Here is a 12,857-nt window from a genome sequence, read left to right as displayed (position 1 = left end):
AATACTTTCAGAAAAGCACAATTCTGAACTTCCATGACATGTTGTCTCTAGTTTTGTAATGGCTGTGTTCTCACCTCACTGGCGCTGAAGTAGCGAGAAGTGTAGCCTCAGCTTAACTGTCAGCCGAGCAGAGAGCACAGCCGAGAGAAAACAGCCCTGGCTGGCCTTCTAGTCTGGGAAATGGTCTGCGGGCTCGACGGGGGGTTCCGACTGAGACCTCACTGCCTTCCCAGACCAGCTCGTTTGTGCTCGGATGTGCGTGCTGCCAAAAGGGGGCCGTCAGTGTGTGCTCAGCACAGTGGGGAGCCCTGGAGTCCATATCCATCTCGGCAGCCTCCTCCTGGCTTCAGCCCCCACTAACCAGAGCCCTTTGCACTGATCAGCACAGCAGACTTAAGGCCAAACACATCATACTTTCCACTGACTGGATACAGATGCGTGCGTGCACACACACTCCTCCTTTTGCTCTCCCTCTTATGCTCTCCCTCTCTCTGTTACTCACAAATGGCCATGCAGTATATTCTGCAATTGTGTACTCAGATGTAGACATATAACCCAAACAATGGTGCACGCAAAGATCTCAGTCTTTCACATGCAGGGAGAGAGAAAGCTTCAGAGTGCAGGCTCGCACTAAGTAGCCTTTAGGGAGAACAGAATGTTTTCAGGGAGATGGATGGGCACTTTTGAGGGATTGTGTCGCAACCCCGCCAAATCTAAAATGGCTGGATCAAATTGACTTCAGACAGATGAGGCAGTCGATGTAATATTCTGTGATCTGCATGCTAAAAAGGGGGTCTGCTTCTAACCCGCGAGACGTCAAGGTCGAGCAGCGCTGTAAAAATGCAGGTAGTTGTTTGGTCGCCAGACTGAAAAATGTGACCTTGATTATTGACTGTCATGTCTTGTTTTATTGCCGTCCCCTGCCAGTTCCACTATAAAACTGTGTCGCACGGGTCTGTTGTGCGCTTTGAAAATCTCAGGAAAGATTATTCCCTTTTATAAAACATGATTACACAGGGAACACACATGATAGGTACTAAGATGAAGGAAGTAAACTCGCACACATTTTCTCTCTCCTGCTTTATTTCCGCTTCACTCAGCTCAACTCCGCATAAGCAGAAGTCATTTTTGCATTGTGATCTCTGCCGCGCTCGGAGAGGTTGGGCCGCAGATGGCGGTTTATTGTTGCAAATAGGCAGTCTCGAGGTTTTACACCTCAGGTCAATGAATGGCTGAGCACAGTAATTTCACCAAACACTGATTACCAGATGTTTTTCAAGGAACAGCACTGGAATACTTATGAAGCCATCCTGACAGGCCCTTGTAGAATTTGTAATGCAATCATGCCTCTTTCTAATAAGACCAATTAAACAGTAATGGATGCCGGATATGAAGCCAACAACAATAATCGAGATACTAAAACATGCTTGAGTTTTTACTTCCATTGTTCCATTGCTTCCAGCTGGCATTTCCCTTGATAGTTTTCATCATTAGGTGTGTAGTCATTGTCTCCTCCAGCTCTGTTTATACATTTGGACAGGCTGATTTTTAGTTTCTGTACAGTAACAAAGACAGATTTCAGCATGATAATACATATTCCCTCACACTACCTTTTAAAACTCCTTCAATGTCATTGTTAACACTTCTCTGGTTCTCTCAAGGCTCCCCCGAGGATGGTGGCAAACCATTCCAGTGTCCTGTGTGTGGACTGGTCATCAAACGCAAGAGCTACTGGAAGAGACACATGGTCATCCACACAGGCTTGAAAAGCCACCAGTGTCCCCTGTGTCCCTTCCGCTGTGCTCGCAAAGACAATCTCAAGTCCCACATGAAGGTGAGATGAGATGGATTTTGTTTATCTCGTGACCCTGCACCCCTTGTCACCCTCACCTTCATCATCTTTAATTAGTGGCTATTATGGCTCTTGGAATATAATTATTACGATTAAAGGATATGCATGCTTTAGTTAAACCTGTAATATATCCTCTATGCGGCATAATTAAACACTTCTGCTTGTTTGTTAACTGAAATAAGCAAAAGATCCCACTCAATCTCTGGATGTCCTGTAGTTCCTGCAGAGGAAAGTAGTGATTTGACACTTAAACCTGTCCTCCTTTTCCAGGTACATCAGCACCAGGACCGGGGTGAGACGTTTCAGTGCGAACTCTGCCCCTTCACCTCCTCCCGTCACTTCAGCCTGAAGCTTCACATGCGCTGCCACCAGCACTTCCCCCGCACAGACGTCAAGGTGAAAGAGGAGCTCACCACCGACACGGAGGGCGAGGGCTCCCTGATGGGTGACAGCGGCTCCGCGGACCTGCGAGGGACGGAGGTGTCGCCGCTGCACTCGGACAGTCAGCAGCAGTGTTCTCCGCCGCTGCTCGAAGCTTCCTCCAATCACGTCCACATCAAGGAGGAGCCTCAGGAGCGAGATCTGTCTGTGCTCTCCCCCTTTAGCATGTGTAGGGACCGTCCCAGCAGCAGCGCCAACTCCCTGGACCTGCCTGGAGTCGGGGTAGGAGTCGGAGTCAGATCCAGTCCTAGTGGTCCAACCACAGCCTCCCTCTTCAGCCCTGACATCAGTACCAAGACAGCCACTGACCTGCTTATGAAGCTTTCAGGTTAGCATCATTTTTTAATGAAATATGAAAATGAAATTCACTCTCAGGCGGTGACTGTTATTTTCACCATTGATGCTTCATATCAGGAAGCAACAAAGAAAGGCCCATCAAATATGGCATAACCAATAATGGCGTCTAGTTTTTTTTTCACCAGCTTTTTTTTTCACCAGCTGTCATTAGCCCAAAGATATTTAGTTTAGTACCAAAGAAGGAAAAGAAAACCAGAAAATACCTTTAAAATAACCTTTAAAAAGCTTGAAGTGTTAATCTCAAAGATCTCAGTTTTGTTCTCTTTGGCGTCACCTATGATGATAAACGGTAAATGCAGGAGCACACTTCCCAGATATCCAGACAGTGTCGCATGTGTGACGTCCACGGTTGGTTCCGTTTGTAACTCTTGAATTTCCTTGCTGGCGGTCGCTTTCCTTTTTAGACAGTTTGCCTTCATCTGAGCGTCAAATTTGTTTCTTTGTCTTTGGATTTTCACTTATTTTTGAAGTTATATCTGGAGTCATAAATCGTTTGTTCAGCCATAGTAGATTACTGTTTACTCGCAACTTTTGCTGAGACCAGAAAAGCAGCCGCTTAGCTCCGCCTACCCTCTCTGGCAGACCAACCACTGCTGGGTGATGGAAAACGCGTCACAAGCCTTTTTTACACTGCCAGTACAAGGCGGGATTATTCCGCCTCTGTTACGTTTTGTCTTCTATGTAGAACACACAGAGCAGAATGGTGGGGCAAAGTCGTTCTGCCCCTGAACTGGCATTGGAGGTAGTAACAGAGGCGAAATGGCGTCTGTGTAAACAGCGGAGCTGGCAGGGCGGAACAGCGCAGTGAGTGTGTATTTGAAACACGCACTGTTTGTTTACACCTCGTGCACATTTTGCTTCCGCAATGCCGGAACGCTGTGTAACAACACACACTAGGGCGGCTTTACGCCGGCGTTGCTTGGTCCAATATAGAATGACGAAGATGGCATGAGGACGGCGCTTCGATATGGCACTGAGGCGGAACTGCAGTGTGAAAAGGGCTACTAACTGGCCCACTTGTGATTTTTTCCGAGAAAGTCGCACCAGACAGCCAGTCCGTAATGCTGCAAATGCAAAAGCTTTCATCATTTGGTGATAGATAGTGACTTAACAGACATTTATTTAAATAAAAATCATCAAGATTATTACTTTAAACCACTGAATTGTTTCAATTTGGCTAAAAAAATTATTTAGTAATCAAATTTAGTCAATCCATACATGTATACTTTTGCAAACATGGCAGACAGTCCGTAATGGCTGTCGCCTATAAGAGCCTAAATACATTAAACTGTAATAATAATGTAAAGTAAGTTTTTCTCTAAGCCTATAAAATGTCAGTTTGTGTTTAACTGCAGATCGATGTATCTTCTGTCCAAAGACATGACAGATTTAGAGCTACATGAAAAACCAGCTCGCAGAGACACAACACCAGCTTGACTCCTGTAATCCATAATTGTTTTGTTTATTGTGCTATTTTCTCAGCTTGACTTTGTAACTCCAGTCACCGCAGTCACACTTTTATCAAAAGTGTTTCACTTCTTTAAGACTTGAACGTGAAGTCATTCGTTTCTGATCTGAAGCTAGATGTTGTCTCCCCTTTGCCTTAAGTTTTGTTTTGATTCTTCGCTGTCACCAGAAATAACACTCGTAAGAAGTGTAAACAGTTTTATGTTTATCGTTTCAGGTCAAGGCTGCAGTGTGTCTCTGTGAGCTGCTTTTAGTGGATTTTAAAACAATGGTAGCCCAAAATGTCTGCGAGTTGGTTCAAACCCTCAGTGAAAAGACAGCTTTTGCTTTTGACAGTAACAAATGCATTACTGTGTTTTGACTATTATGGTCATAAACATAGGAAAATACTATAAATCCCACTTATGTTATCATATATACAGGGAATTGAATAGAGAGAGTTTACATAATATGTGCTAAATCACCCTGCAGGGGTCTCATTGTGCTGCTGTTTTTCAGACCTTAACTGTTATTGTGCACATTGGGGATATCAGGCATGCCTTCACTTGTGCACAGGGTTATTCACAATCATGGTTTCTGTGACTTTCCCATGAGTGTGCTAGCAAAGTAGGCCATGGCCTTTCAGCCTTTTCACAAGTACCACATGCCTTTAAACTGGTTAGCAGGACACACGAAGAATTCAAAACTTGCCCTTTGGACTCTGTGTACAATATTTTGACTTTCCTGAATCAGATATAAAAGATTGAAATATTCCAATAACGTTCCAGAAAATCCTGCATCAGCTGCAAAACCAGGATAAACAAACAATGGACCTCACCTGTGAGACTTAAACGGCCAGTTTGCCAGTTTTCAACCTCAGTCCTATCATGCTATTATGGGCATTTCGCTCTGTGCCTTTGGAAGAAGCTATCTGCTTCTCCAATGGGCCCTGGAAAACCTCTGCCAGATTACATAAAACGCATCACCTGGCGGAAGCCAGGGAGCTTGCTAAACTACACTTCCTCAATCCAGGACGCCCGCCTCCGATGTCATGTCTCCCTCAAAATCGTCAGGTTTGAAATGTAGACTGCAGACCTGAAGACTTTTTGGGATGATCCACCTGTATATTCTCGTCGTATTTCAGATTCTGTACCGCTCTGAGCCATTGCCTGCAGCGGTCAATGTCGGTAGTATTTCACTCCAGCGTCTCTCGCTGGGCCATTCCTTTCAGACAGAGGGGCACAATGCACACTGGGTGTTGTAGGAATGTAGACTGGGCGAAACCACAAGCTGTTCGTACAACTTTTTCCACAGCTATGTCGCCAATTTCAAATATTAATGCTTCTATCGATTACAGAGAACACCAGCTTTGACTGACAGCGGCTTTTTCCAGGGCTAACTGCTCCTTTTATTGTGCAAATCTACATTCAAGAGATGATACAGCTCATTGATTGGGCCTCGATACATGCTACAATTGTTGGATACTGTAAAGCCCAACACATCTAACTAATTTAACGGCAACCAGTTGGTGTCATGCCACCGCTGTGTATGATGAAATGTGTTGGAATAAGCAAAAGAGCGCAGACATTCTTAGCATAACATAAGAGCATTCTCCGTCTACTTCCTCCTTCATGGTATGCATGGCATCTGATTTTGAGATTCTTTCTCACTCACGTTACATTGCTTTGCTTTGCATTTTAATTGTAGTATCAGTTTAAAGTGAACCTCATGCACAGATAGTGTATCATTATATGCACCATCATGATTGGCAGCAGCAGAGTAGAACATGCACATAAAAATCAACTGAAGTACAACAGAGCAGCACTGAAGTCATGACCTAAATCAGAGACTGTACAGTTTGTTCATATCTAATCTTAAAGAGAAATGATCTGTTTTTGAACCACATATTATCTGCTCAAAAACGTCATTACAAAACCCAAATTAGACGACAGTCCTCCACCATTTTTAAAGCTAATTTATCCATCCGAGGATGAATTTGAGCTTCTTTTGCTCAAAATGACACTTGAAGGCGCCTCAGTAGGACACCCTCAGTCCTCTGCTGTTGGCCGCTGATTAGCTCCACTGAAGCATTTCGGGACTGGATGATTTGCTCAAGGGCACCTCGACAATATCAATTGAGGGATTAATTTTTCTCACCAACATATTGTCGGTTGTCAGGGGAGCGGAAGATCTGTAACCTCCGAGGCATCTTTCTCCTGCTATGAATCATCCATTTGTGTGTCTGTTATTATGAATGACAAAAGGGGGCAACTTATATTCTAGGTGTTTACATTGAGCTGCTTTAATTTGGCGGAAAGCCTTAGTTATAAAGGAAACATTTTCCAAATTCCCCCGTGTTTTAATGCTTTTGATTTCCCGTTCAAGAAACAGTTAAACACTAAGAAGTTGTCATGTAATTCAGCGTTTTCGGCCATTGCTAAAGTTGCAATGTGACAGAATTTCTCTAAGCGTTCTAACATCATGATACAGCATTATTTTAACAAACTTGACAAACATGCTGCTCTAAGGTAAACTAGGTCCACAGTGTGTTTAGATGCTTTTCACCATGTTGCAGAATATCAAAGGCTGAGCTCGGAGACAATGGCAAGATTGATGGAAAAAGGTTGACCGAGGTTCAGCGTCGGGGTCGAGGCTACGGCTGCCACTCTTCCACTTAATGCTGTGTAATTAGATTGAGATCTTGAGCGAGGATGGGAGGAAAAAACCCTGGGAACATTAGATTAATTAAAAATTTATGCATAATTCATAATTAAAAAGGAATTCATAATTTGAAATGATTAGCGCCCTCAGCGCCATCCTGTGACCCCGCCAGGATGCACGGGGACTGGGCCGGCTTAGTTAACTCCCCCTCGATCTCGCACGCCCCGGCTCCACATGGATGCCCCCTGGGTGCCAGTTTCACTTCACTCCCAGACTGCACAATCAAGCCCAGGCAACTCCCAGAGGAGCCAAGATGGCTTCTCGCAATGTCAGTCCAGTGTCAAGTGGCGGACATCTTAGTCAGGGCATCATTCAAGGAGAATGAGGGAGGATATAAAAAGACAGGACGAGAGGATGTTGAACTTGAATGCATGATGATGGCTTTTAATGAATACTACTGCTTTGATCACCAAGATCTTACTTTGTTGGGGGGCGGAGTTAAAGATGGAGGGTTATGAAACTCAGAAGAACCAGGCTTAGATCTTTTGGAGACTTACCCATGCCACGGAGCAGCCAGGGAGGGAGAGGTGAAGAAGCTCCTCCTGGGACCTCTAGACTCTATTTCTTTTGACCTCCCTGCCAACCCAGATTGAATGTGTACACGAGCAGCTCATCCCTCCTGCTTTTACACTGCTGTCTCAGTGCCTCAATCCCACAAGGCCTGGGAGAGGGGAGAGGGGGGGTTGGATGGGGTGTGTGGGGCTGGAGAGGGGAGGATAAAAAAAAAAAAAAGAGACAGATAAAGTGACAGCAAGCGAGGGAGACGGCGAACGAGGCATAGAGGGAGTTGCATCGAGTTCCCCAGGCATTAAAAAGCCAGTGAACTCTTCCTGACCTCTGACATAATAAGCATATCATTTTTTTGGGCTGCCCTGCTTTCCATTGAGTGTTATACTGATACCCTTTGATTTTTATCCTTGCACGCTGACACAACCGTTAGCTATCCAGTGTGATCCACATTTTGATTCAGAGATGAAAGCCGCCGAGGCACTTTGAAATGCACAGCCCCTACCCTGTGCCCAGTGGACCCTGAGTTAATAATGACAGTGGGCACTGCACACCCTCCAAACACCAACCACCGCCCCCACACCCCCCACACCCCCCGCTGCGGTGACACAGGCACAACGAGCTTGACCCTGGCTGGGTGTGAATAATTGGCATGCAGGGGGTTGTGGGAGGTGTTGCATCTGTCATGATGCTTCTGCAGTTGTCTTATTTATCTTTTTCCTTGGAGAGTGTCTTGCATGCCATGCTCTGCGACAGAGAAATGAAGCCCTGGAAGAATTTTAAGCACTGTACATGAAAAATCCAGCGCTGCTTTTGAGGATTTTAAGGGAACTTTTTCTCCTATGTGGTATTATGTCATTATCCTACTTACAGACATTACTTCTTTGTTTGTAAACATAGCAGGTCATAGAGGCATTTGCTGGATCTTATACAACAGACAGTTCCAAACAAGTAATTGGATTGGTCAAGAGGCATTCACTGAGTGCTGTTAAAGAGTGTAACAGCACTGCGACCTTATTATATATATATGCATTTGCTGCAGGTGTTCTGAATACCGTTAATTAACGTTACAGCAGACAGTGATTGTCTAGATTGATCAAGCTGCTACCTAGGAATCACACTGGCCACCAAGGCAACAGTCATAAAGCTTTTTCCCCAGGTGGCACTATACATGGAAACACACAGATAAATGTTCATGAGCAGCTTGTCAACAGTCAACTTCCAGTCAAGTTGCAGAATTGTTAGGTTGGTGGAGCTAAATTAATGATTAAATGAACAAATAATCTGTTTTTGTTAATTACTTTTTATACTATACGCCGCTTGTTGAACTGTTCTGTAAGAAATATCACCCTCTAGGTCGTTATGCAGAATGTCAGCACTGCTGTATTTATTTTTGGAAGCACAGCCGTGCTGATACAACAGCACTCCTTCCTGTGTGATGTTGCTTAAAGGAGCAATTTGCCCCTGGAAAAAGCCGCTGTCAGTCAAAGCTGGTGTTCTCTGTAATCGATAGATGCAATAATATATGAAATTGGCGCCATAGCTGTGGAGAAAGTTGTACAAACAGCTCGTGGTTTCGCCCATTCTACATTCCTACAACACCCAGCGTGCATTGCTCTCCTCCCTCTGAAAGGAACAGCCCAGCGAGAGACGCTGGAGTGAAATACATCCGTTTTGCTGCAGGCAACGGCTCAGAGCGGTACAGAATCTGAAAAATGACGAGAATATACCGGTGGATCGTCTAAAAAATCTTCAGGTCCGCAGTCTACATTTCAAACCTGACGATTTTGAACGAGGCATGACACCGGAGGCGGGCGTCCTAGATTGAGGAAGTGTAGTTTAGCGAGCTCCCTGGCCTCTGCCAAATGACGCGTTTTACCTAGTCTGGCGGAGGTTTTCCAGGCCCTATTGGAGAAGCAGATAGCATGATAGGACTGAGGGTAAAAATTGGCGAACTGGCCCTTTAATTCTTGTGTAGTAAGACACTGGCATTGTTGACACAGATAATTTTGAAATGTCTTCTCCTTGGTTTTCTCTCATTGTGAACATCTTGATGTAATCTGCGTGTCCCCTGCTTTCCAGCTCTGCATGAGCAGACACAGGCAGGCCTTTTGTGTGTGACCTCTGGTACATACATCCCCACTGCAGCCATCAGTATCACTGTCCGGCGTCTAGCACACTGTCAGCTATTGTTGGGTTCTCAACCTGCCCCACGTAGCCCTGTGCTTTTTTTTTTCTCTCCCGGAGAAAACAGCAGCCAATTGTCAGAGGGGGAGCAGGCCGGCGTGACAGAGGTGGAAAGCTAATGAAGTTATTTGACGGCAGCCCTGGCCACGGAGCGAGAGGTGAGGCGGAGTGGACAAGCGCCTGGCAGCGAGACGGATGAGGCGCGAGAGAGGAGCGTGGCGAAGGGGAAAGAGAGAAACAGGGAAGGGAACGGCGATGGAAGTGGCATTGGTGGCAGGTGTCAGAAGGGTGTGATAACATGGAGACAAACTGATAGCGTCGTCAACCCTGAGCTCGAAGCGGCCTTACAGTATCATGCACAGGGAGCTGACATTGGCCTGGGTACGTGCTCACAGAGGAGATGCCCAGTCACCCAGAGATGCCCGTCTCCTCCTCAGATCTGTGTTCACTTCACAGGCTGATCTGTCAGACTGGATGCTCATGATGCTATTGTGATTGTGAAATCCCGACAGACAAAAGGCCAAAGTGTAAGCTTGGCATTGTAGGCTGAATTGTTCCTGTTGGTACTGCGCTCTGGCTTCTTGTCATTGAGCCATCAGCTAAGAGGAATAAAAAAAACGTGCCCATTGGATTAGGCTACTAAATAATTCATTTGGCTCTGTAACATAGATTCTTAGTGGAAATACGCTCTATTTATAGCGACAAACCCAAAGGTCACTGGAGTGGTGTGACTTTGTGTGTGAGTGCACGTCCTGGGGTTGTTTTTCTTCTCATGAGGCCACAAAGGAGAAGAATTTCAGAGTTTGTGTTGAGTCTGGTGGCTTATGTGCAGCCCGGTGCGAACGCAGCATGACACAACCCGGGTTCTGTTGTATGTGACAACAAAAAGGATTCCTCCTAAGATATAGTTAAGTATGTGTCTGCGAGGGTAAATGGGACAGTGTATTTTTATGTGTGTTTGTAAGACGGTGACCAAGTGTGCTGTCCCTGTCTGATCCGACATGGCCCAACACGCTTCTAATTAGAGGACGTCCTTCCAGGTGCTGACCAGGTTATACTTAGCCTGCCCGCTGACATCTGACGGTGTGACATTTCCAGCTGGTGCCGTGTGCGACCCTGCGCCACTGCCCCTGAACTTGAAGGTCACTGCAGCCCCCCTCTTCCCCTCCTCACCCTCTTCCTTCTCCCCCTCTTGATCCGCAGCCCCGGCCTGCCATGGTGTGGCACTGTGGCATTGTGGCATCACATGGGTGGTTCAAAAACACCAGCACCTGTCCCCTTTTCCTGCCCCCGTATCCCCTGTCCCTGAGCCCTCTATCCCTCCGGCATAGATCATCATTAATCAGAGGGGCCGGAGCCGGAGCCAGCGCAGATTGATGATGCGGGCAGGGGGCGGCGGGCCTGTGTCGGGTAGAGATGTTAGGTGAGACTGGAGGGTGAGGAGCGGAGCAGATCTCTGCTGGGGCCAGAGGAGACTGGACAGCAGTCTGCCCAAGAGTGATAGCCTCGCTTATATCCATGCCCTGTGTCTGTGTGTGTGTGTGTGTGTGTGTGTGTTTGTGTGTGTGTGTGTGTGTGTGTGTGTGTTTGTGTGTGACAGGTAGCAGTAGTGTTGTACACATCGTTTGAAAATTGTTGATGTGCCATGGGTTAGAAGGTTTTGGATGATATGTGTAAATGTGTTCATTGGAACCTGAATCTGCCACGTTACAAATCCACTGGAACAAAATTTTCATAATTTACTTTAAAAAATAATATTATAATTAAATAATAATTTGGAATTAAAATGTACATATAATTAGGTGAACTACTTTCCTTTTAGCTCCTCAGCTCCCCACCTTTGGCATCTAGTGGAACATCAGCATAATATATTTTTGTATATTTGCTGTCAAAACTGGCCAAAAATGACGTTTGATTATTTCATCTAAAAAAAACACACAGGTTCGACTTTTGAAATATCTATTTTTGGCCAATACAAATAAAACGAGAGACAAACTTTTAAAAGATCAACATAGGCGACCTACACCTTGCAAAATAAACAAAATAATTAGGTTAAAGGTCTTTTAAAAAAAATCAACATAAGGTCTACCTGTCTGTTATGCTGCGGGCTGGGATTTTAATTCTCCGCCATCATTACCACATGCCACATAGTTGTTGTATTAGCTCCTTTCGGCGAGACTAAAGATCATTATTGACGTATAAAGTGACGTTGTGATGCATTCATTTTTTTTTTTCATAGCAAATGTTAATTTTAACAATCAAATATCCGATTTTTATCAAAAATCGATCATATATTTGAATTTAGAATATTCGTTGACAGCCCTAGAATACATGAACATAACTTAACCAATTCTTGTGTTGCAGATGTTTTTACAATTAAAAGAAATACAGTTATTATAATATTGAAAGCACCTCTGTCACATGTAATCGCAAGCATACATGATGGCTTGCCAATTAATTAAGGACTTAGCAGCTAAGTCACAAGACCAAAGCTTAAGATACTGTCACATCCATCTTAGCTATTTTGTTTTTTTGCTTTTGGCAAACGACAGAAAAACCCTGCAGAAAACGAGATCTACTCACACTTCCTACAAGCTTCATGCTTGCTCAAATAAACTCTGCTTCCTTCTACAACAGATCATCTTTATCGTCTATTTGATCATAAAAAAATCAAAAATTTAAAAGTTTGAGCTCATAAAATCAGACAGTAAAATAATAATATACGTATATTTTGCAACAAACACAAAAATTGTGTCGCACAGCATCACTTGAATGAGCATTCGTGTAACAGTTATGTAGTTGCATATTAAGATCTTTACTGCCAGAAGCCAATCCACTCAGTGTAGTACTTAGCACCGTAATTGGTTCTTATAAGAGGCATGTTGCATGCCTACTAAGTCAGGTTACACCAGTGGACAACAGGATCCTGTCCCCATATAACCGTCCCCACTGTTCCCGTAGCTGCACTGAAAGAAACAAGGGTATCAGGTTCCTTTTGCAAAAACAAATAGAATGTATTTCAAGTGTTTCTACAGCTTCTCTCTTTGTCTTATTGCCATTTTAAATTTCAACAATGTTGTAAGCTTGAGCCTGTCTAAACCTCTCTGTTAGCACAGAGTGTAGTGGAACGTGCTGAGAGACACAAAGAGAGGCGCTTGCCCCGCTGTTCTTTTCTTGGCGGCTATCGGAAGTTGCTCCATGTCTAATTATTAATTATTCATCTTAGGCGGATTAGATGTGGCCCAGTTTCTCTTGAAGATGACTTTAGAGCAGAGGGATCCATGTGACGGTTCACTCCCCAACCTAGGCGACACACTGCAGAGATGGCAGATAAGGCTACAGCCGA

General features: G+C 44.7%; 1 protein-coding gene across 3 annotated transcripts in view; it reads left to right on the top strand.

Annotated features, from left to right (window-relative positions):
* znf827 (zinc finger protein 827) overlaps positions 1-12,857 on the top strand; it is a 77,408-nt gene that overhangs the window by 24,116 nt on the left and 40,435 nt on the right. For all 3 annotated transcript variants that reach the window (XM_069665757.1, XM_069665756.1, XM_069665753.1), the window contains exons 3-4: positions 1,662-1,834; positions 2,123-2,621. In XM_069665757.1, coding sequence (XP_069521858.1) covers positions 1,662-1,834; positions 2,123-2,621 — 672 coding nt within the window. The remainder of the gene's footprint in view (positions 1-1,661; positions 1,835-2,122; positions 2,622-12,857) is intronic.

This window comes from Semicossyphus pulcher, unplaced genomic scaffold, assembly GCF_022749685.1.
Source record: "Semicossyphus pulcher isolate SPU_LCO1_2020_fin unplaced genomic scaffold, fSemPul1.0.p SCAF_17, whole genome shotgun sequence".
In the NCBI taxonomy this organism is placed as follows: Eukaryota; Metazoa; Chordata; class Actinopteri; order Labriformes; family Labridae; genus Semicossyphus; species Semicossyphus pulcher.
The sequence above is the reverse complement of the archived record's forward strand: the minus strand, read 5'-3'. Positions and strand labels throughout refer to the sequence as shown.